Here is a 21632-nt window from a genome sequence, read left to right on the forward strand (position 1 = left end):
AAACACTTCAAAAATCTAAGCATAGTGTTTCCAATTATCTCAAAAAAAAAAAAAAGAGCCAAAATAAGTCTGCAGAAAGTTATCCATTCTTCAGACTCTTTTTAACATGAAAGGACAAGACAACTGAGAGACTGAGACTTCAGCAACATTTTGCCTTTCCTTAAGGGAGGGCTTTCTTGCCTACCTTCCACAGAATATTTACACCAAACCAGCAGCTTCTGCACATGCCCACAACTGACCCAGACACTTAGAAGATTCTTGAATGAAGACCTGGATTCCTGTGAGATCCAAGCAGCAGGATTTGTAAATACTTCAAAAATGTGAACTTGTCTTTCCTGGCTATAAGCATATATTATGGATGTAGCAGTGGATGTAGCTTTCCAGTCTCCCAGCAATAGGTCTCACTGCCCCTTTGGCTTCTGAAGCTGCCAAGTTTTTAATGACTGCAGCCTAGAAGACAGAGCAAGCTGCATAATGGTCTCCAGGTGATTTTTGGCCAATTATACATTTTAAATGCCTTCCTGACTTGTACAACAAGCATCACTCTTTCACTGTGTGATTTTGGATTTGGTCAAAGGCATCTCACTTGCTAACCTGGCTACTAAGAAAACTGACATTGATCTTGGCAGCAAATACCATGTTTGAGAACGATGCTGCCTTTGTGCATGTGTAAGCAATCCCATCTGGTACAGTACACCTACACTGCAGACAATGTCTATAGTGCACATAAGGTAATCGGTGCAGCTGATGAGTTAATAAATACAATACCTGCATGCAAGAATGAAAATGGGTATTTTATTAAAAATGTTAGGATGTGCTTCAGTCCTAGAGAGAACTAGGAACCACTTCCTTTCTCTAGTACATAACATGTCTCAGAAATTTGAAGGCATCCAGTTAAACTCAAAAGATGAGTTTTCCTCTTCTAGCTCCATGGCTTTGAAAACTGAAGTCTGCTTGTAGAACAGGCAGATTTCCAGTTTCCTATCTAGCTTTCTTGCAAAAAGCTGAGCATCAACATTGCTGCAAAGCAAACTTGTCTCATCCTTGGTTGGCCTGGAGAATTGCTAAGCAGGAGCCAATAGGAGAGTGAGAATTAGTCAGTCTTCCCACCATCGCCTGCTTTTCCCAAAATACTCCTTTTTCTGTTTTCTTCCTTTCTAACAACTGAACAAAAACGGAATTCTGGCATTAAAAACAAGTGCCTACAAATAATGTAAATTACTTCATCACCTAAAAGAATCCAAAACCTGCCAGTTTTGGGCTTCTTCTACACCATAATCACCACGCCTCAAGGTACCTAGTGATTTTCAGACCACACTCCACAAGGACACTCTGATGTCCATGAGAGGCCATGAAGATAAGACAAGCCTTTGCTCAGCAGGCTTCAAATCACTAAACACAGGCCTGGAGAAGGTGAAGAACAACCATTCTGTCTATTATTTCTCCTGTCTCCATATCAGCCTGCACAGATGGCTCATCTTTCCCAGCCAAATCCCCTCCAGCGCTACCTGATGAATGCACGCAGCCAGCCTCCGGTACACAGGGAGCTGCACAGAAAGCTGGGGCAGTGTCTGTTCCTCCTGGTGTCCCAACCCCTGGTGTGCTGCATCCTCTAGGTTCACATCACATTGGCACTCCCTAGTGCAGGGACACCCATCACAATACCCAGCAAAGAGAGTCTTCTGAAGAAATGGAGTTAAGAATCCCAACACACAGCTAAAAAACCAACCAACCAACCAACCAACCAACCAACCCATATGCTAATTCACATCTTCTTAGGGTTCTGGAGAACTGATCTGCTAAGATTACCCAACAAAACCTACAGTTTTCTTTCTCCTCATACACTCCTCCTTCTTTATTCATATATAAACCTAAATTTTTGCTAACTCGTCTGAAGTTTAGCATGCTGTTGTCAAAAAGAGACTCACAAAAGTAAAACACAGAGTGAAGTCATTATGAAATAATGAAGTGCTTTGCATAAGGCCATAGAAAGTACAGTATACACTTCTTAAATGTTTCCAGTCTAAGATTACTGTATGCAGTTCATGAGGTTTCTTTGCTGAATTTACTCCTTTTAATGATAAAACCAGGTACAATTAATCATTGTAATGACTTTGATTTTTTTATAATCATTTTCTTTCACCAAGCACAGCAAGGAACACTGTATAGCCAAAGAAGTCAGAGTTACATCCTTAGTGGACATTTAAGAAGGAAGGTAGGAAGGAGAGAAAAATTATTATATTAAGATTGAATTATGTATTTTTTAATTTTATAAAAAAAATTCTTGTTATTCCGCAATAGAAGAAAATGCCCCAGGCTACCTCAGGTAAGATTTCTTTATAATTTCCAGCAAAAATAATTAGTTAGACAAAGGGCTATATTGCTTAAAGAAGTCATTTTTAAATTCAGTTCCCTGAAAATCTGTCATGAATAAGGATCATACATCAGAATATTTCAATGAAAGAAAAACAAATTAACTGAACTCCTTGTATAAGCACACAGCTACAGAACATCAAGGATTGCTTCTATTATTGGCCGCGGGGACACCAATAACATGTTAATTGCTTCCAAAGTAAAAGGAGAAATCATTATTATCTGCTGGGCAAATTTCAATTACATATGGGGTTAGTAAGGCTGTAGGTGAGGAGTGAGCAGTTGGGCATTAACTGGAAGGTAAAGCACACACAATGCCCTATCCCAATTAGCAAGAATAGGCACAAAAGAGCTTGAGAGCTGGACCACTGTATAAACACCACATGATTCACTCTAACACACTGCTGGCAAGAGTTTCAGCGGGAAACTGGCATCTACTTCTTTAACATCTATCTCACTAACTGCTAAATGGAAATGTAACTCAAAGGCTTCAACTGGGGCAAACCAGCACACCTAACAAATCTGCAATTTTTCCTCCCATCTTTTTAGAACATTAGCCTCTGCCAATTACCAAAAATATCCCATTCATTACTCCCTGGGCACATTTCCCAAAATAAAAGACTAAAGATAAATACTTAGAATTGGCCAATTAACAACAAAAAACCTCCACCCGCTTATAGACAGCAGTTTAATCAAATGGAAATATTGCTATTAAAAATTTATTATCTGAATCTGTGTATTTTTTTTCCGAAACCATATCACTAAATTTCCTTAATATCCATTACACAGACTTATTTACAATTGTCTCCAGTGACTACTTTTCAGGTTACAGGTCATTAAAGAATAAACTATTTATAACAAATATCCCAGATGTGCTATCTGGGCTTTGTGATTAATTATATATAATCACATTATCCCCTCTGTTTCATAAATGCAGTAACTAAACAACTTTACACACATCATAAATTTTGAAATCTAAATACAACTGGCATTTCCTATTATTACATTCCATTATCACATGTTCTGGTCTTGAGACTTTACATTAATTTTCTTTTCAATATTCATGCCTGTGAAACCTTGCTTCGCAAAAGCCTGAGTGCAAAAGGGTCCTAAGTGAGCTACAATACAAATCTACTTATACATTCATTCTTTGCAACATAAAAACAACTGAAATCCTATTTTTGCAGTAACTTTCACTCACCTTAAACCCCTTGTTCTATTATTAGAAACAACTATATGACTGCATTTCTATCTCTTACCTATCCTAGTGTAGCAAACAGAAGACAAATAGGCAGGGCAGTGAGCATGGACAAGTGTTACACACTCCAAAGTGTACAGCAACAGTCACATTCACGTTGCTCCAAAAGAGCGTCCCTTCCAAAGGGAGGGTTGGGCATTTCAACAAAAAAAATCCCCTCTAGATCTGGCTGGATTACGAGGGGGCTCTGCTGAAGAAGTGCAAATCTTTGGCCCTCTCCTAAAATAGCTTTCAGATACCACGATGAGCGAGCCAGCTGCAAGGAGAACCAGGCAAGGATGCCCAGCACCGCCAGAATCATTACCACGTGCTGAGGGAAAAAGGCAGCTCAAGGTGGGCTGACAGCTACAGCCACCCCTGAACAGGCTGCTGGGCAGCCTCAGGCACCAGGCAGAGCACCGGCTACAGCAAACTCCCAGGAAAGCTGCCGGACATTCTGGGAGCTGCCAGGAAAAACAGCCTCTAAAGCTGCCCGGGCATCGGGAGTTGCCAAGGGCTCAGCAGCTGGCAGAGTTAGGCTCTTCCCAGCTGCCAAAATGTCACCTTTCCCAAAACTGCAGTGTGTTACTATGGAAACATGTGCCATAGCTTTTAAAAATGCAAAACTGGCCCACATTACCAGGTGGAATTGATGCATGAAAGGACACCGCCAATTCTTTTGGCATGCAGGAAATGCCACCGAGTCCCAAATGAAATAATGGAACAGAGCGTGCCTCGGGATGCTCTCTGCCAGAGCTGCAGACTTCGGTCACCACCTGGCTGCCCCCACGCTTCTCCTGCTCTTTTACCACCTTGACTACGGGTATGTTTTTCTTTCACTTTCAGCTTGCTTCCGTGACAGAGTCCGTTCCAAGAAACCTTTCTAGAGTGGTTTGTGCATACTACATGAAATCAATGGACCAGCTCTCAGGAGGAACCCTCCTGCAAGGAAAACTGTCAAAAATGCATTATATGTATATGCTATCTTTATCAGCCTTCCACCCAGTCACTACCTTACTGTCATGCTATTTAAAGCGCGGCAAATTTCCAGTGCTGTAAGTGCTCTCAGATTTTTTTTTTCCCCCTAATTCATTAAATTAGCAAAGCCTGCAGTAGCTCAGAGCACGTGCCATTGCTCAGCACTACCGAACTCGGGTTCCAACTCCGAGTTGGCTTTACGAATACCACATGGAAACCGGTCCCGGCCCCAAACATTTTGCACCGTGATTTTATCCAGCTATTTTTCTTATGCATCAAAAAGGAAAGCAGAGACACTTCGTTTCTCCGAGCAGACAATCCATTACTATGCACTGCACGGAACTCACGAGAAGAACAGCTGTTTACCGTGCGCTGGACAACAGAGGAGGACACCGGAAAGAAATTAAGTACGGAAAAGCATATCAGGCAACTGATACTTCCAAACACCTTCTGCGACCGAGCGGCTGCAGCAGCCCTGACGGGGACGGCATCGGGAGAACCCCGCGCACGGCAGGAGCGGCAGCGCTGCGCCGGCACCGCGGGGCGGGACAGGCGGCAGGGCGGGACGCGGCGGGGCGGGACACGCCGGGGCCGCCCCGGCCCGGGAAAGGGCCGGGATCGCTTCCGGAGCGCGACCTTGGCGGGCGGGGGTGTGCGTGGGGAATTGCGGGGCTCTCCCGGCGGCGGCAGCGCCTTCCTCCGCAGCTGCGGCACGGCGGGAGCGCTCGGACGGCGGCCTCCTTGTGTTCAGGGCGGCAGCCGTGATGGCGGCGCCGACGATGGAGGAGAGGAAGGCGTGCTGGGGGGCCCGGGACGAGTTCTGGCAGTGCCTGGACAGCCACGGGGATGACGCCGCCAAGTGCGAGAAGCTGCGCCGGGCCTTCGAGTCGCGCTGCCCGCAGCAGTGGGTGAGCACCGAGCGCGGATCGCCGGCAGCCGCGGCGGGATGCAGCTCCGGCTTCCCGCAGTATTAGCCTGCCTGGGCAGCCAGGAGCTCGCCGTACTGTCAGGGGTAGCCTGGTTCGCACACTTCTGGCTGGCTGGGAAAGGACGGCTCCTGAGCGCACCCCTGATGGCCCGAGAACTCAGAAAAGCACTGTTAAGGGTATAGTACAAAGAGAAGGGAAAATAGTGTCTCAGACTTCCACATAAACACACAGGGTTATTGTTGTAATTAAACCAAAAAAGTTTTAGAAGCTTGTAGAAGTACCCAGAAATTCCCATTTAAAGGCCAGTACAGAAGAGAACTGCCATATAGACCATGCAGTGCCTAGCATTTTAAGACAGGCATCTGATACCTTGTGCATAAAAATACCTTTTTTTCCTGCAGTGTAATTTCACAGTAAGGCACCTGACTGCAATGTAATCCATTCATGTTGTGTTTTTTAGTTTCCTGATCTCAAGCTGTAATTCTTTTTTAATGGGCACTGCCCTTTGGTAGCAGTGGTGTTGGAGGGTCTGAACAGTTCCTGTTGCAGGTGGTAGACTGAAGTCAGTTGAAAAGCCTGAGTACCTTCACAGCTGCTGCACTGGCTGACACTTTGAACAGTGTAGTTCTGCTGTTTGTTATCTCTAGGGATGATGGTCTCATCTGCAGGGCTTTGCACTGTGCACATCAGCAGTTCTAGACTCTGAACTCGGGTTACGTAGGCTGTGATACCATAGAAATGCTGCTGGACTTACCTTCGCATCACAAATAACTTTTGTTCAAAGTAGTGAAAAGAGAAAAGCATATAAGATTTTCATGAAGTAACAGGGTGGTGAACTTAAAACTAAAGTTCAATTTCAAAATGGTAAAGAACCCCCAAAAACTAAACTCTAAAATGCCACTCTTTAGTCTTCAACAGAAGAAACTCCTAACTAGTGCATTAAAATCCTCCTTCAGTTCAGTGATCAAAGACTGCTTACACAAAGCCCCTTCCTCTTGCTAGTTTCTTATAAAGAACAATTTCTCTTTTTATACAGGTTAAACACTTTGACAAAAGAAGAGACTTTTTAAAATATAAAAAGAAGCTTGAAACGGAAGGGTATCGTCCTCCAGAAGCTGCTGGAAAGTCTTAGGAACTGTGCTCTCAAATCAAGTCAGAGTAACTGTAGAAGGAAAAAGCCAGAGAAAACAACAGAAGCTGCTTGAGTGCAAGAACTGGTGATGTAGCAGTGTCCCTGAAACACAGGGCTAAAAAAAGGGGTCACGGGCAGCTTTTTGATGAGTTTAAGTCAAAGAAATATGGTGCAGGGCTGTTCACAAATTTAAGGGTTTGAATGTATAATTAGTAAAATTGTTTCACAGGAATAAATGATTATTTAATACTGCTATGTACATATTCTAAAGAGAAAATGAAATTGTTTTTCAGTAAGTGAACCACTTTTTTCCTAAATTAAAAAAGTCCATTCCAACTTGCCTTTCTTTTCAAAAGCAGTGGGTTGTATAATAAAATTTATATTTGTCATTTACCAAGTATTTCAAAGTATTTTAAAATACAGTTTAAGTCAGATATTAACTTATACAGCAGTGGTCATTAGAAGACCTGAAGCATCCTGTGCATATGTAAGTCTCTGTTTGGAGTATGCTCTTTTTTTTTAAGCAACAGGAATTTTTACACTGGTGATATGTTTTCAGTCAGTATCTCTGCTAGACGTATGTCCAGTTATTTATGACAATTCTCAAATTATGGCCTTTTGTAGAATTGGATTACCTTAGTGATGCAGCTTTATTTGAAGGTACAGACTGGTTACAGCGGGATTAATAAATGTGACTGTAGAAGGCATTTAAACAAGCATTGAATGTAATTATGTAAGTGGAGTTACCTTCCAAAAATCATATAACCTAGTATATCTAGGTGCTGGAATCATTTAAAACTATGGTTAAAGGCACAACTTAAATTTCAAGCACAGTCACCACAACTGAAGTTCCTGCAGTAAAAATCCCGTGTTTTGAATTTGAGATTGTTCAAACTACTGTGCTGACATTGAGCAGAAAAAACACACACAATTTGCAATATAAATAGTATTTATTTCCAATGCGACAATTTAAGGAGGTAAAGTATTAAGGCATTTAAAAGTCACTCTGAACACTACAGAGAACAGAACATGCAAAGTTAAGAATCCTCATTCACCCTGAGTTTGTATCTCATCTCTTCAGAACTTCACGTCATAGCACCGTAGGAAGCCGTCCAGCTGTACAGTAAGGCATGAGACTCTGGGCAGTTATTGCTGCTGTTTTTGCTTGATCACTTGTTGTCTTGTGTACTCCCAGATCAGCAGAGCTCCACTCACATGAACATTGAGTGACCGGATAATGCCCTGCTGAGGAATTTCCACACAGACATCCAGGTGATGAATCAGGTTGGCTGGGATTCCTTCATGTTCATTTCTAGTAAAGAAGAAACAGTAACTTGTATCTGAGAGAGGGCATGTGTGTTCCAGAAAGTAAGAAATACAAATGTTAAAACAGCATCAAAGCACCTTTTGACAAATGGCACATCTGCCTACGGGATAATTGATGACAAGAAGTGAATTGTTTAAAAAACAGTAATACATTGCAAAGAAAGCATGGAGAGAGCTGACTTAAGTTTTGATGTACAAAACCTGCTGGAAGACTCAATTTTCAGTTCACTGGCCCAGCAATAGCTGAGCACCCAAGCATAGAGACTCTCATGGTGAAATCACCGTGGTATGAAGCTGCTGGCACAGCAGGAAAGCTCAAATGCCCACTTCACATTCAGATCTTGGCATGAAGGAATGTCAAAAACTGAGTACACCAGAGGATACTGATGTTTACTGGCAATCAAAACTGCTGTTTTTAATTAGAAGGGAAGAAAGTGATGATGAGTGCTCCATTCTGACAACAAGCTACATGTAAAAAAGTTGGAAAAAAAAATCTTTGTCCTAAGAGGATAGCCAGGCCCTTCTTCCTGGTCTCACTCAGTAGCCCTGCAATGCCAGGAGCTTTTTCACTCTTACGTGCTTTACTGCAGATTTCTTTAAGTAGCCTCCCCCACTTTGTATCACATCTGAGGCTTGTCTGCTTACAGAAACTGATAACTGCTTTTCTCTGAAGTTGTCCCTTGCTCTGCTTGTACTGCCAAAACTTGCTACTTCATCTTGTGCCTCTCATCCTGAACCTTTAAATCACCTCCCAGCCATGCACACTCAGTCTGCTCCAGCCCTCCTCACCAAGCTCAGCAGGGCAAACGCAGCCTCCTCCTGGCTGAGCTCACCACAGACAGGGCTCCAGCAACTGAGCTGAACAGATGGTGTCTTCAGCACTCCCAGAAAAATACAACCTGTGCTGTTGCTACCTTCACCCCTTATTAAAAGGTGTTGCAGTGTATGGATAGGTTATTGAATGTGAGAAGGGTAATTCAGTAGATAGCAGTACTTCGTGGTCTTTAGCACACAAAGCCAAGGACTGCTCTTTCCATGATCATTTCCCATTCCAGAATCATCTTTACCAACGTCACTTGGTTTTCATGTGACCATACTCTGACTAGAGAAAGGGATGGACTGCAAGATGTAGGTTTACAAAACCGTGTGTGCTCTTACCCCAGCAATAATAGTGATTTCTCTGGGAAGCAATATTCTGTAAGATCAAAACTTTTAGCTGTTTGTTCCACACCAATAATAGTGTACCCTTCTGTTTTCTTCTGCTCTAAATAATCAACAAGCTGAGATGGTTTCACCTGTGCATTAAAAGTAGAGAGAAATATAAAAATATATAAATATCACCTTTTGTAAACTTCTGAAATTATTGGAAAAAAAGAAAAAACCAAACAATTTACTTGGACATTTGTTAAGATGAGTGAATTTCATCCCCAAAGACTGTCCATGTATATATATAGCTTAACATCTTAAAAGCTCTTCAGTAACACAAAGTTAGTGGCACAAAATATCCCCACCAATACCATGAAGAAAGATGTAACAATGACAGCTGACATAATCAGTTTATCACAGCAATAAAAAATTGCAAGTATTTTCTAAATTATTTTTATAAGATTCACCCAAAACATACAAGATTAAGTGTCAGAGGTAACAGCAAGAGCTTCCATTAAACAAAAAGATATTTTTATCAAGATAAAAAATGTTAAGGCTCTGCACTATGCATCTGACAAACTGAAGATTCTGAGTATATTTTTTAGCTATTAAAATGTTTCCATTCACCTCGACAAGAGGGAGCCACTGCTCTGCAGAAACACTCAGGTGCTGAAACTGCTTATCCTGTATATAATGAAGACTGCCAACAACTAGTGCAGATGCCCCAAATATTTCACTTGTACGACATAAACCTACAAAAACAAGAAATAATAATAATAATTATTATAATAATAATAATTTTTGTGTAGAAAATAAACACCAAGCCAGAAGACCAAGTGAAAATGACAAAGAATGCAAAAGAGAAATGGCTACTTTAGTTATCTATTTTTAATTAGTTTCAGGTCTTCCAAGCCACACCTTGATCCATACAAATTACAGGAAAAAGTTGTTTTGTAACTTAGCAGAAAGATAAAAATTAGAAAAGCACTGTGTCTTGACAACATGCTTTTACAATACTAATTATACAAAGTAAGGAGTTAAGTGTCCAAGCCTTAGCAAGGATGGTGGTTTGATACATCCACACACAAGCTTAAGCTTTAAACCCAAGACCTGTTAAATGAAAGAGGATGACACATAACAGCATTACAGTGCAGACAGCACTAGCTTGTGGGCTTTTCATTGCTCACTACAGTTATTGAAACTGCTAACATCAAACACAAATGGCAATAAAGTATTTGCAGGATTTATTATGTCACAGCTGACACGTCGTGAAGGCAGTCTTAATGGGGAAATGGGACTCTGCTGTCCAACAGACATGAGAATCTTGTAGGTTTACAAGACTTGATTTAATTGTTACAGAAAAAAATGAAAACCCAAGTAATTTCCTTTAATTGCATACACAGTTGAAAAACTGAACTGTAGCAAATGCAGAATTAGCAAGAAACTGAGCATGATTTACAGCAAAATTCTACTATGCTATATGTAAGTACTTCCTTCTTTTTTTCCCCTGAAATGCAACTGTAGAAGACCCCTTTCTCTGAAGTGGGTAGGATTTTCTTTGGCTACCAGTTTCTTTCAGGAAATTGATCTATTCTTCTGAGCAGTACTTAAATAATTTTCTAATTATCAACATAAAATGAAATTAACTTCTATTCTTGAAGTGTGCTCCAAGGTCTAAAATAAAAGTTTGACTATGTGCAATCAACCTTACCTCCTAAATTGGTAGGTTTATCAATAAGTGAAGCCACCACAATCAATCTGCTGTTTGATTTGCCAAGTTTAGCAGCACGATTCTGAAATGCCATTTCCAAGTCTAAACTAGGAGTACTGTTCTTCCAGGGTATAATCTTCTTCTGAACATCAGTCCACTCTGTCTGGCTGTCTGCTTCAGCCAAATGTGAACCTATCACAACAAATTGTATGTTCATATGGATATGCAAGTGCAGTGAAAACTAGTGCTTCAATAAAGACGATAATCCAAATGGTAATACTGGAGACACCATTCATCATCATCTGTTATTTTATGGGACATGTTCTGCTCACATAGATGCAAGTTTACTTCAGCTGAAAACCAGAGGTCAGACTGAATACAGATGTACACAGCTACCCCACACAAATAATTACAATTACTACAGATTGGCTATATTTTACCCATGTCTTGCTGAGACCAGTCACTTGGTTTCAGATCACAAAGCTCCCTCCGGGAATGGCACCACGGAAATGCTGCTGGCAAAGGAATGTCAGTGAATCTGTCAAATTTAGAGAGGGAAATCCATTCATCCTCGGCCAGTTCCGAAAGGCGGGGAAGGATGTAAAATATTGTCTGCAATGGAACACAGTGTTGTCAGCGAAGAGTCACAAAGCAAGCAAAAATACATAATGTATTTTTAATCCCTGGTAGTTAATGGAACATGTCTACTGTCTAGCCTCTTATGCTTTTAATACTTGTTTTTTCTTGGTACTTAATACAGCTTACCAGTATGTCTCTCAGTATTCATAACCTTACTTATAGTGCTATCCAAAACTTCCATAAATCGAGACTTATTCTCTAATTAAACTTTTCCTGAGGATCTGCACTGATTATTGTACTGAAATTCTAGAATACTGAAGAATTAACACTATGCTTCTCAGCACAAGGGTCTAGAGAAAATCTTGTATGTGTAACACTGAAGAGTTGTCAAATACTCTTAGAACTTTCTAATAAAGGATGTGGATTGATTTAATGTCAAAAGAAAAACAGTTGAAAGCATTAAGATCTAGTGGTAAAATCCAGCTCAGCACAACCAATACACCTAGCTAACCATGATTTACCAAGGAGGAAAAAACACACATCCCAAGGGAAAGGCTGAGTAAGTTAAAGAGTTTAAAACACAGACTTTTTGTTTATTCCAATGCACCCTTCAAGACAAAGGTGAAGATGCACCCTGAATACATTTAAATGCTTCACAAATATTAGTCTTGCTTTGTGGGTTTTTTTCCTCCTGTTAAGGACTTGTACTTTCCACTGTTTAGCATATTTGTGTTCACAAAAATATTTCACAGAACAACATTTAAAAGAAGAAAAATTCTTCTGTCAAAGATGGCACTGTTTCTGCAAAAACATACACCCCATTCATATCCATGAATATCCTGTATTTTGAACTTAGTTCTTCTGTTTCTTCTATTTATCTGCACCCTTATTTTTGTCTTCCTTCCATTTTCAGTGATGCAAATGTTTATTCAGCTGTTAGTTATTTGAGCTGTGTCAAAAAAGGTGGCTGAAAAAGGTGCTCTGGAAGTGATGTATCTCTATCCCATTCACATAAACCTCAAGTCACTTCTGGGAACAGATGCCTTAAAAATCCTAATAAACTACCTCAACTAAGTAGATGCTCTTCAGTTACTAGAACGAACCTTTCCAGTCACAAATATAAAACCTGATTAATTCCCACAGATAGGCACATTCATCACACATAGCTCTTCCTAACTGACCTGGGTTTTTAACACAGTATCAAGTAGAAAAACTAAGATGCAATCTCAGTCTACAGCCCATCTGGGTGAAGTAATTTTTGCGGGGTTTAAATGAATAATAGTTGATAATTTCATCCCACATTAGAAGATACCAAAAAAGATAAAAATACAATTGCAAAACTAGACAAATAGTGTGGTCTTGCCTCTAGACTATAATCCTCAACTGGATGAAATGTTGCAAAGAAGAAGTGATCTTGGATTCGCTGCCAGTTCCTTCTGGCATTCCTGCAAGTGCAGAAAGTAATGTAAGACACATTTAAAAAACAACGTAAATTAAATTTTAAAATTCAATTGTAAGATTGGCATAAAGCAACCTAATTTATTTACTGTGTCTTGTATAGGAAAGAAAATACTTCAACAAGTATTTTTAAAAAATTAACAGCATTCAGAAAATAAGTTTTACTTATGTTTCAAGAACGGCCCAAAAGAAACAACTCCAAATTCTATTATCAAAAGGAGTGAGTTTGGCAGGAAGTATCCCATGGAAACAGGATACTAGCCTATGGTTCAATGTCAGCTTTTAGCTGTTAAAAAAAAAAACCTAAGCCAAGTCTTCCCTTTGCTGCTTTTTTCTGTACCGTGTCTTTGCACACCAACTTCTTTTTAAATAGAGATAAAAACCCCCATAAAACTCCATAAGAATTATCAAGTGCCATTTTAGAAAATATAACTTGCTGCAAAAGGCTCAGAAGAACAATGTTAAGCTGTAAAGAATGTTACTAACCCTGTGCCGTGCATGTTTTCCACCTGTTGAAGGCTAGATTCAATAACTGGTGTCAGGGCTTCAAATTCTTCCACATGCAGCATTCTGCACATACCCCAGATTTTTTTAAGGGCAATTAATGCATAAAGCCGAACGCTGAAATTGTGGCTGAAACACCACTGCAGAACAACTATGAGGGCTTTCTTCAAAGCTGGCTTCTAAAGAAACAAAGAAGCTTCTTTCATGTTAAGTTTTAATGTACAATTCAGAAGTTATGAGTGGCCCAAGAAAAAGTTCCTCAAAAGATACCCCTTTGGAAATCACGAAGCTTTAAAATTATATTAATTTCCTTCTTTCCATCTACTGAGGATAAAACCTGCAGCCTCACTTGCTCGTTGAAAACGTATTCATTTGCTTTAGAAATCATTATTCTGCCTATAAGGAAACCTCTACGTACTTCTGATTAAAAGAGCAGGACGAAATACAAACCCAGGTGCATCCACATGTTTACTTAAAACCAGAGTAGCTATTCTAGAAAATTTCACAGGTAATCAGGCTCTATGTATCCAGAACACCTGCTAAGTTAGCTCATTTTCCTAAGTCCAATACTTTACAGAGGTGACAGGAAGAAGTAGTGTTTTGCATAACAAAGGATACCTTAGTAGGAAGTAGGTATTAAAGAGATAGTTAAACCATTTTGGCAGTCTGTTTCCAATTCAGAACTCTGTATATGCACTGGAAGTGAGTAAAGAATGAACATTCTTAGAGAGATGTACCTTCTCTGAGGTATTTTGAAGAATGATGTCAAAGTGGGCCAACACTGATAAAAATGTGCAGATGCTTTTTTTAAGCTTTTCTTCATCCTAAAGTAAAAATAGTAGTAAAAGTATGTAGTAAGTAAAAAAGAATGTAACAATAAATATGCATCTATAAAATTATTTTATACTTTATGCACTTTCACACCATGTTATGCACATGCAATAATAATAACACTATTAAAAATCTATGTGTTTCCACAGCCAAATTTCTGAAAATACAAGGTTGATATTATTAGGATTTCCTTCTTCCTACCACGTTATTTGCTTTTACTAACACATCAATCAGAATGAAGTATATAGTGGTATAAGTCAGCTAAAATTCAGCCAAGTTCCCCCAGGAATGCAAAAGGTCAGCACCATTCCACAGCCTCTTGCCTGGGGCTCCTGCTACCCAGAGCTCAGTCTGCAGCTCGTACTGCAGTTGCACACTGAGCCACCTGCACTAAATGTATTCCTCAACACCAGGAGAGCCTCTAAAATTGCAATCTGTATTCCTTTCTCATAAATCTACGTGTTTGCTGCTTGCTCTGATGGTCTGGATGGGCCCACTGTGATTTAATACATTTGTTATCAGCATGAAATCACTTTGATCCAACAAATTATCATCTGCTAAAAGGACAGCAAATTCCAACAGCTCGAGCTCTCCTCAGTCAACCCTTTCACAACTTCAGGGTATCATCACTCAAACCCTGCTTCAGTTCTAAAATCTCATTACAGAACTCCACCGTGAGAGAAGTCTGCACTAAAAGCTGCAAACTGAATACGTATTATGCAAGTCATGTTCTTGCTGACAAAGAGGATGGGACAAAAAAGACAAAGGTGGGCTGTGGAAACCACAAGTAACTTGGACCTTCAAGCGAGGATCTAGGGCATCCATGTGGTCCTGAAGGCTCTTATATGGGACTACTCTTGACTCACTATGCCAGCTCCACTCAGCCCAGAATAAAACATCATGAAAGGAAATCTCTCAACAGGAGGAATTGACTTTCCTTTGGCCATTTTTAGGTCGCAAATTTCTAAGTGTCTCAGATTATTGCTCAGAATCACTAGCTAAACTCCTCAGCAGCCCACTGCTTTTAAAGGAAGACTGGAACACACAAAAAATAAGGTATGGGGTGACAAACTGTACCCTTTGTTCAAATTATTCTCAAATGAAAGCCAAAGGTCTTACTTACATAGCAAAAGCAATCCCAGAATTTATGAAGGAATTGGGGATACCTATGTAGAGTCAAGATAACAATCCATTCTATGAAGTATTTCACAGATGCCTGATTATTACTGAATCCAGCCTGAAAAACTCTGTCAAGAGTTCCACACAAAAAATTCTGAGAAAACAAAATCAGGCAATCCTTTAGTATATCATTAGAGTTATTTCCAAGAAGAAAAAGAATTTAAATAAAAGAACATTCTCCCCTTTATCATAGTATTAGATATATTTTTCAAGATGCAAATGAAAACATTTTAAAACCATCTAATTTCTTTATTATACTTCTCAAATATTTTCTTATGAAGCAGCATTTGATGAAAGTAACACTTGTCCATTTCTTGACTGTTCATAAACTAGCAACGTTTTTACTAAATGAAAAGCTTTCAATCAGACAGTCTGCACAAATTCTTAGTTAGCTTTAGCAGGAACAATGTGGCCTCCTAAAATTCACAAATCTAAGAATCAGTTTGCAGTGTCCTCTAGAAATGCATGAGTGCATTTCTACAACTTTAACTTCTACAACATGGAACTTCCACATCAGCCACAGGCTACATGCCTTCTATATCCTGCTGTAATTTAACATATGCAGCTTGCATGACACCACATTAGGTCTTGAAAGTAGGTACTTATTTATTTAAAAATTAATAGTAAAAAGCAATACCTGGTTAAGCTTTGGGAGAAGAACTAAGAGTGTCTGCCATACTCGGTTTTTAATTCTATGCTGCAAAGAGTTTGCATAATAGCGTGTTCTAGATCTGGATACCAGTTCATCCTGAAAGAAAATTAAAAGGTTTACTGCGTATTCTTCCTTTAAATTTGAATACATGTAAATACACTTTTCTGTACTAAGAAAGCAGCATCTACTACACAGCTAGGAGCAGCACTGAACATAAGCCTAGGAAAATATATTTACTTAATTTATTAAGAATTTAATTTTGAAGCTTATAATTCAATAATATCCTCAGCAAATATCTACTAAAGCTCACTTTTCACTGCTTGGTCCATCTCACAACACAAATATTAATAATTGCTCTGCAGTACTTAATTGAGAGGAATGAGGGGCCCACCCATTCCTAGTTCTTCAGAACGTATGGGTGATGTTCTAATAGCGGCTGCAGTCATTTGCCACTGACTTTAGACTCCTGACAATGCATAAGCAGCTATGATATAAACAAAAATTGGACCCCAACCTTCTCCATTATTTCTATCTATAAAGGTATTCTGAGGAGACAATAGCCCTCTCAATATAAGAGGTAGTCTGCAATAGTTGAAGTGAAATGCAGTGCTTCAGAATGCAGCCTAAAGGAATATTTGTAATGGAACAATGGTTACAATTTCGATAGTGTTCCAGGAAGCCAAAATATCCACAAAAAAAAAAAAAAAGAGAGGCAATTTTTACTATTCTGGTTGAATTAACTTCTGTCTCACAATGAAGAAAGCCGTATTACTCAGCAAATCTAGAGGGGCTACACAAACAAATGCATCCTGTCAACTGCAAATATTTTCCATGTTACTAGTTGTACTAGTGCATTTATATACCGAGAGCAATTAATTTTACCTTATCAAGTAATTTGATGAAAATGTCTTCCATAAACGTCTTATGCAAGGTATTTGATCCATCCAACCAGCACAGAAATTTAACAGCACAAATGCGAACATAGTGATCATCTCTATTTGTACTGTAAGATATTGATAAAAAATAAAAATCAAACTCTACTTGTTTAGACAAAGGTAATTCATAAATTATACAAAAGCACCAGATATAATCTGGAACATACAGCCATCAAGTTGTCTACAGTGAGACAATATGCAAATACCCAGAACTGGAATTTTAAAATCTGTTCATCATTGGTGATGAAAAAAATTAGTGAGTTCACAATCCTGAGTCTATCTAGAGTTCTTTATAACATGTATCTAGAGTTCTTCTCTAACATCTAGGTGTTTAAAAAACTTTTCTATAGAAAAAGCTGCATCAGAAAATTTTTTGAAATTTTGTGCCTGTAAACTGTAATCTTTTAACAACTAATTTATGCTTATGGTTTGGACAAATATGTAATCCCAAACAACACTTCATTCCTGTTAGTTAAGTAGAGACATCCAGAATAATTAATGGCAAGTGTAAAATTAATGACATTATAGGTTATGACAGCTGCAGAGCATCGCAAGAAAATATATGATTACCAAAAAGCTCTTGGAGTAGTGAACTTCTGCAGTAGATTTTTTTTAGAAGTTCAGGTTTTATACACTACTAACATTTCTGAATACAAGGTGACAGAACTTTTTCTCTGACTTTCTTCCACTGAATAAAAATGGAAGTGAAACTATACGAAAATTCAACAATCCAGTAGCAAACATCCTCATTTCAAAGGCAGGAGGCAGAGCCTTTGCAGTAGACACAAGAAAAGGGCTTGCAACCAATGTTAACAAGCCAAGCTCAAAATCTGGCTGCATTAAAACCTGAGTTTCTTAACTGTCTTTCTCACAATGACAAGGTATGTATTAGCTCAGCATCCCAAAAAGCATGACTTTATTGAGGTGAGACAATGAGGAAGTAGTTATTTCAGCCACAGTCAGATTAACAAGTGAGATATATTTTCCTGAAAATCCACTTTTCTACAGTTTGTATTTGAATTATGAATATAATGTGATGTACAACCCTTTTACCAGTATTTTAAAAGGTTATGAATATATTCCTTGTGGGTCCCTTCCAACTCATGATAGCCTATGATGGTATGATAAGCAGCTGACTCCAAAATCAGCATCTTTCCTCTCAGAACATCAACCAGGACAAAGACACAATTCACACCAAATACTGTAAGATGTATACTCAAAAGCATTACCTTTCTGTAACAACATTTGCTGCACATTTTTCTCCAAGATTTTCTATGAAGGCATGCACATCCTGAATGTGTCTTCAGATGAAAGAAGACAAAGCAACAAAATTAGATGAGTAACATACAAAATCTGTTTTCAGTTTTTCAAGAGTCATCTTAAAGTTTAAAAGGAAAAAAAAACCCACAACATTTTAAAATAGAAATCACAAATATTTTTTTATATACCTTTGATCTTTCCTAAATACAGTTCCAAAGACACAAGCCTCAGTGATAAGTTCACTATAATTTCCAGCATTTAAGAAAGCATTTGTCAAGGCACTTCTCTCATCAACAGTGGAAAATATCCAAGACTGACAACAATGACTAAGGACTACATTGAAGACTCCAGTCTTTGTAGTGGACAGATCTATGAGCTTGAAAATTATCTGAAAATAAGAAATAAAAGATTCAAAATCTAGTTTTCAGAAGTGCCAGATCTATTAGAATAAAACTGCAGTGATATCTATTTTAATAGGTCTCATGGTCTTTTGCATCCTATCTCTGTTCAGGTTAATGCTGTCTTCAATCTATTTATAATTCCCTGATCTAAGAGCAGTGAATGGGCAACAATTGGCCCAGTATATACTTCTAAACCAGAACTGATCTTTGCTTAAACAGATAAAATGCCAGATGCTTTAAACAAATCTCCTGGTAAGTGGAACAAATGAGCCAGAGTTTACTTCATGAGCACAAACCTAGTGTTTTAATCAATCCTTACCAATTTAGGAAAAAAAAATTAAACATTAAGCAAAATTTCTTACATAAGTTACCATATCACTAGTTCTGTTCTTTAAGGAGGATTACATTCATGTCAAAGTTCATATTTAAGTTAAAGTGCAAAAGTGTCTTTGTACCATTTATTTTTTACTTTAAAGGAGGGCACATCTACCATATTTGAAACTGCTATCTAAAGCTTCTGCAAAAAGAAAAGCAAAACAAAACAAGAAGAATGACCCCAAAATATTTCTTTCCCTTCCTAGGGTAAGTGCAAGAGTAAATTTCACTTACAAAGTAAATTTTTTTTTCTAAGAAATTACAAGCATCTGGGAGACGGTGGAGAGATGCAGAATGAACAGGTAAGGCTTTCTTAGAATTCCTTTTCAGACATCAGTTAGAGCTGTCCATGAAAATGGTTTTTCAGAAAGTGTAATAGCTCCTAATAGATAAAGCTGCTTTGCTTCCCTGCATTGAAATGACAGTTTGGATAATGTGACAATTCTTTGACAGTAATGCTGGCTTTTCAGAGAAAGTTGTTCTGAATTACTAAGCATTAAACCACCAAGAAGCTCAGGAAGAACTTAAAACTGAAATACTGCAATGCAGTCTGGAGGAACACTTGCTGGAAAGAAAACTCTACACTAGAAGCATGTGGGGTTTTTACCAAGAATTCAAACCTATTTTCCAGTGCAAAGACAGGCATTGTTACTTTCCTAGTAATTCCAAAATTAAGTTATTGTTTCACCTGTAGGGAAGCAGCACAGCATTTACTATGCATTTCTCAATCCTGAAATTTTTTTCAACTGTTTCACTAATGTAGTAAAAGTTCAGCACACACAAAAGAAATTTAAAATATTTACGTTCTAGCATAATTAACATAAGAATAATCACAAAGAAAAAAGAAGAGTGCAGCAGAAGAAATTAAGCTAAAGAACACAGTGCTCTGGGCACCTTCTGTGGAAGACCTTCTCGGTATTACCATAGCACTAGTCCCTTTTTTGTCTCAAAAATACCCCTTTGTTCCATCCCTTCCAACTATCAAAAAGAGTGCACTGTGGTAGACAAAATTTAAATTGTGCTTCTGTGACAAATGAGCATCACGCAGGTCCATATTTTCTTCTCTTTAGCTACAACTACCCAGCCACTGCACAGCGGGGCAATGGCAACAGGGACTGCTGAGGACTGGAATAAGAATATACATAAGTAGGCACTTGCTTGGGAACTTTATCTTCATTTTCTTATGAAGGGGCAGAAGGTGGCTCAACCAGATGCCCTTTGTTGAGTATAGGAGACCTTCATTAGCTCCTTGATGCCTGCTGTCATGGTACGTCCCACTGCAGACAATGGGATAGCTGTCACACAGACTCAACTCTCTCAACATTGGCAAAACACACCTTACATAATGCTTGAAATACTAATGCTGAAGTTAAGGCAGCAATTGTAAGACTTTAACCAAGTTTTAAGATCAAGAAAAATAAAATACTAACTATAGCTCATTAGTTATTGCAACACCGAGCATACAATTAGCTGTTACAGATATTCATTAAAAGTAAAAGCCAACCAACCTCTACAAGGGAAGAGAATTTACCATCTTTACATACATATCTAATTTTGGCTTGGGTCCACAGGGAGACTACAAATACAAAGTGTTTAAAATAGAGAATGGCAACATTCATTTGAAGCAAGTTTTAAAAAAAAACAAAGAGAAAATAAATGGGGCTACATTTCAAGGTAATTAAGGCTAATATGGACATATCACAGCAGTTTTAAATAGCTAGGTAGTGTCCATCTTTCTGTATTTTATTAAAAACAATTTTGGTGTGTCTGGGCTGAAAATAAATTTGAGACATTTGCTATTACTTACAGTTATGAGTGTGACACCAGGACAAGGCTACTTATGGTGACTTCAAAGGAAAAGTACAACCCCTCCTAGTGTGATTTTTGTGCTAAGGGGAAAGCAGCACATGTGGTACTAAATCTAAGCAGACAAATATACTAGTAGATAATTCACAATGTATTACTGCCCTAGTTAAAGTCTTGCACTCACTGTGGACTGCTCTGCTTAGAGGGGAATAAAAAGAAAAAGAAAAAAATCCCCAAGAAAGATTATGTAAAAAGAAACAGCTAACAACTTTGCAGTGTGTAAAGCCAATAGGAACCAGCATCCCAGTGCTGCATACAGTTTTCTGGACTTAACCGAAAAAAGAACACCATGCTGCATAAATCTTACAAAAAAAGAATAAAAACTGCATTTTTTTTCTTTTTAAATCTTGAAGCAGGCCTACTATGCAGTATTAAACTGAACTCTAAGGTGACTGTGTGTTTTTTGTTTTCTCCACCTGGACCATCAGAGGAAAAGAAGCCTCTAAAGAAGCAGCAAAAATGCTTTATTCAATAGCATCTACAAAGTTATGAACTGTTCTAACTTTTCATCTAAGACAGCATTTTGACAAAGAGTAAACTATTAGAAAAAGGCATAATTTTCCCAGAATATTAATAGCTTATGAGAGTTCAGGTGTCAAATCCTAAACAAAATAGTCAAGAGGAAGAGGAGTTCTATTTTTATGCAAAAATAAAATAAATGAAAAAAACTAATTTTACTGCATGCAGAAGACACTGAACAGTCTAAAAAAACAAAGACACAGTACTTTTCATTTTCTGTGCCACAAGATGAAACAGTGCA

At 38.6% G+C, this 21632-nt stretch overlaps 2 protein-coding genes across 2 annotated transcripts in view; one reads left to right on the top strand and one right to left on the bottom strand.

Annotated features, from left to right (window-relative positions):
* Positions 1-5204: 5204 nt before the first annotated feature.
* On the top strand, positions 5205-6990 carry LOC121340962 (cytochrome c oxidase assembly factor 6 homolog). Its single transcript, XM_041414076.1, has 2 exons — positions 5205-5496; positions 6554-6990. Exons 1-2 carry the CDS (start codon positions 5353-5355, stop codon positions 6647-6649), a joined length of 240 nt encoding a protein of 79 aa, XP_041270010.1. The 5' UTR covers positions 5205-5352; the 3' UTR covers positions 6650-6990.
* Positions 6991-7584: 594 nt separating this feature from the next.
* TARBP1 (TAR (HIV-1) RNA binding protein 1) overlaps positions 7585-21632 on the bottom strand; it is a 32509-nt gene continuing 18461 nt past the window's right edge. Inside the window, exons 18-30 of the mRNA XM_041414064.1 lie at positions 18419-18618; positions 18200-18271; positions 16918-17038; positions 16021-16131; positions 15328-15477; positions 14111-14197; positions 13356-13552; positions 12775-12856; positions 11273-11444; positions 10833-11024; positions 9749-9873; positions 9134-9270; positions 7585-7961 (exon numbers count right to left, since the gene is read on the bottom strand). Of these exons, the coding sequence (XP_041269998.1) occupies positions 7796-7961; positions 9134-9270; positions 9749-9873; positions 10833-11024; positions 11273-11444; positions 12775-12856; positions 13356-13552; positions 14111-14197; positions 15328-15477; positions 16021-16131; positions 16918-17038; positions 18200-18271; positions 18419-18618 (1812 nt within the window). The 3' untranslated portion in view covers positions 7585-7795. The remainder of the gene's footprint in view (positions 7962-9133; positions 9271-9748; positions 9874-10832; positions 11025-11272; positions 11445-12774; positions 12857-13355; positions 13553-14110; positions 14198-15327; positions 15478-16020; positions 16132-16917; positions 17039-18199; positions 18272-18418; positions 18619-21632) is intronic.

The sequence above is a fragment of the Onychostruthus taczanowskii genome, unplaced genomic scaffold (assembly GCF_017590055.1).
Source record: "Onychostruthus taczanowskii isolate IOZ18803 unplaced genomic scaffold, ASM1759005v1 scaffold104, whole genome shotgun sequence".
Classification (NCBI taxonomy): domain Eukaryota; kingdom Metazoa; phylum Chordata; class Aves; order Passeriformes; family Passeridae; genus Onychostruthus; species Onychostruthus taczanowskii.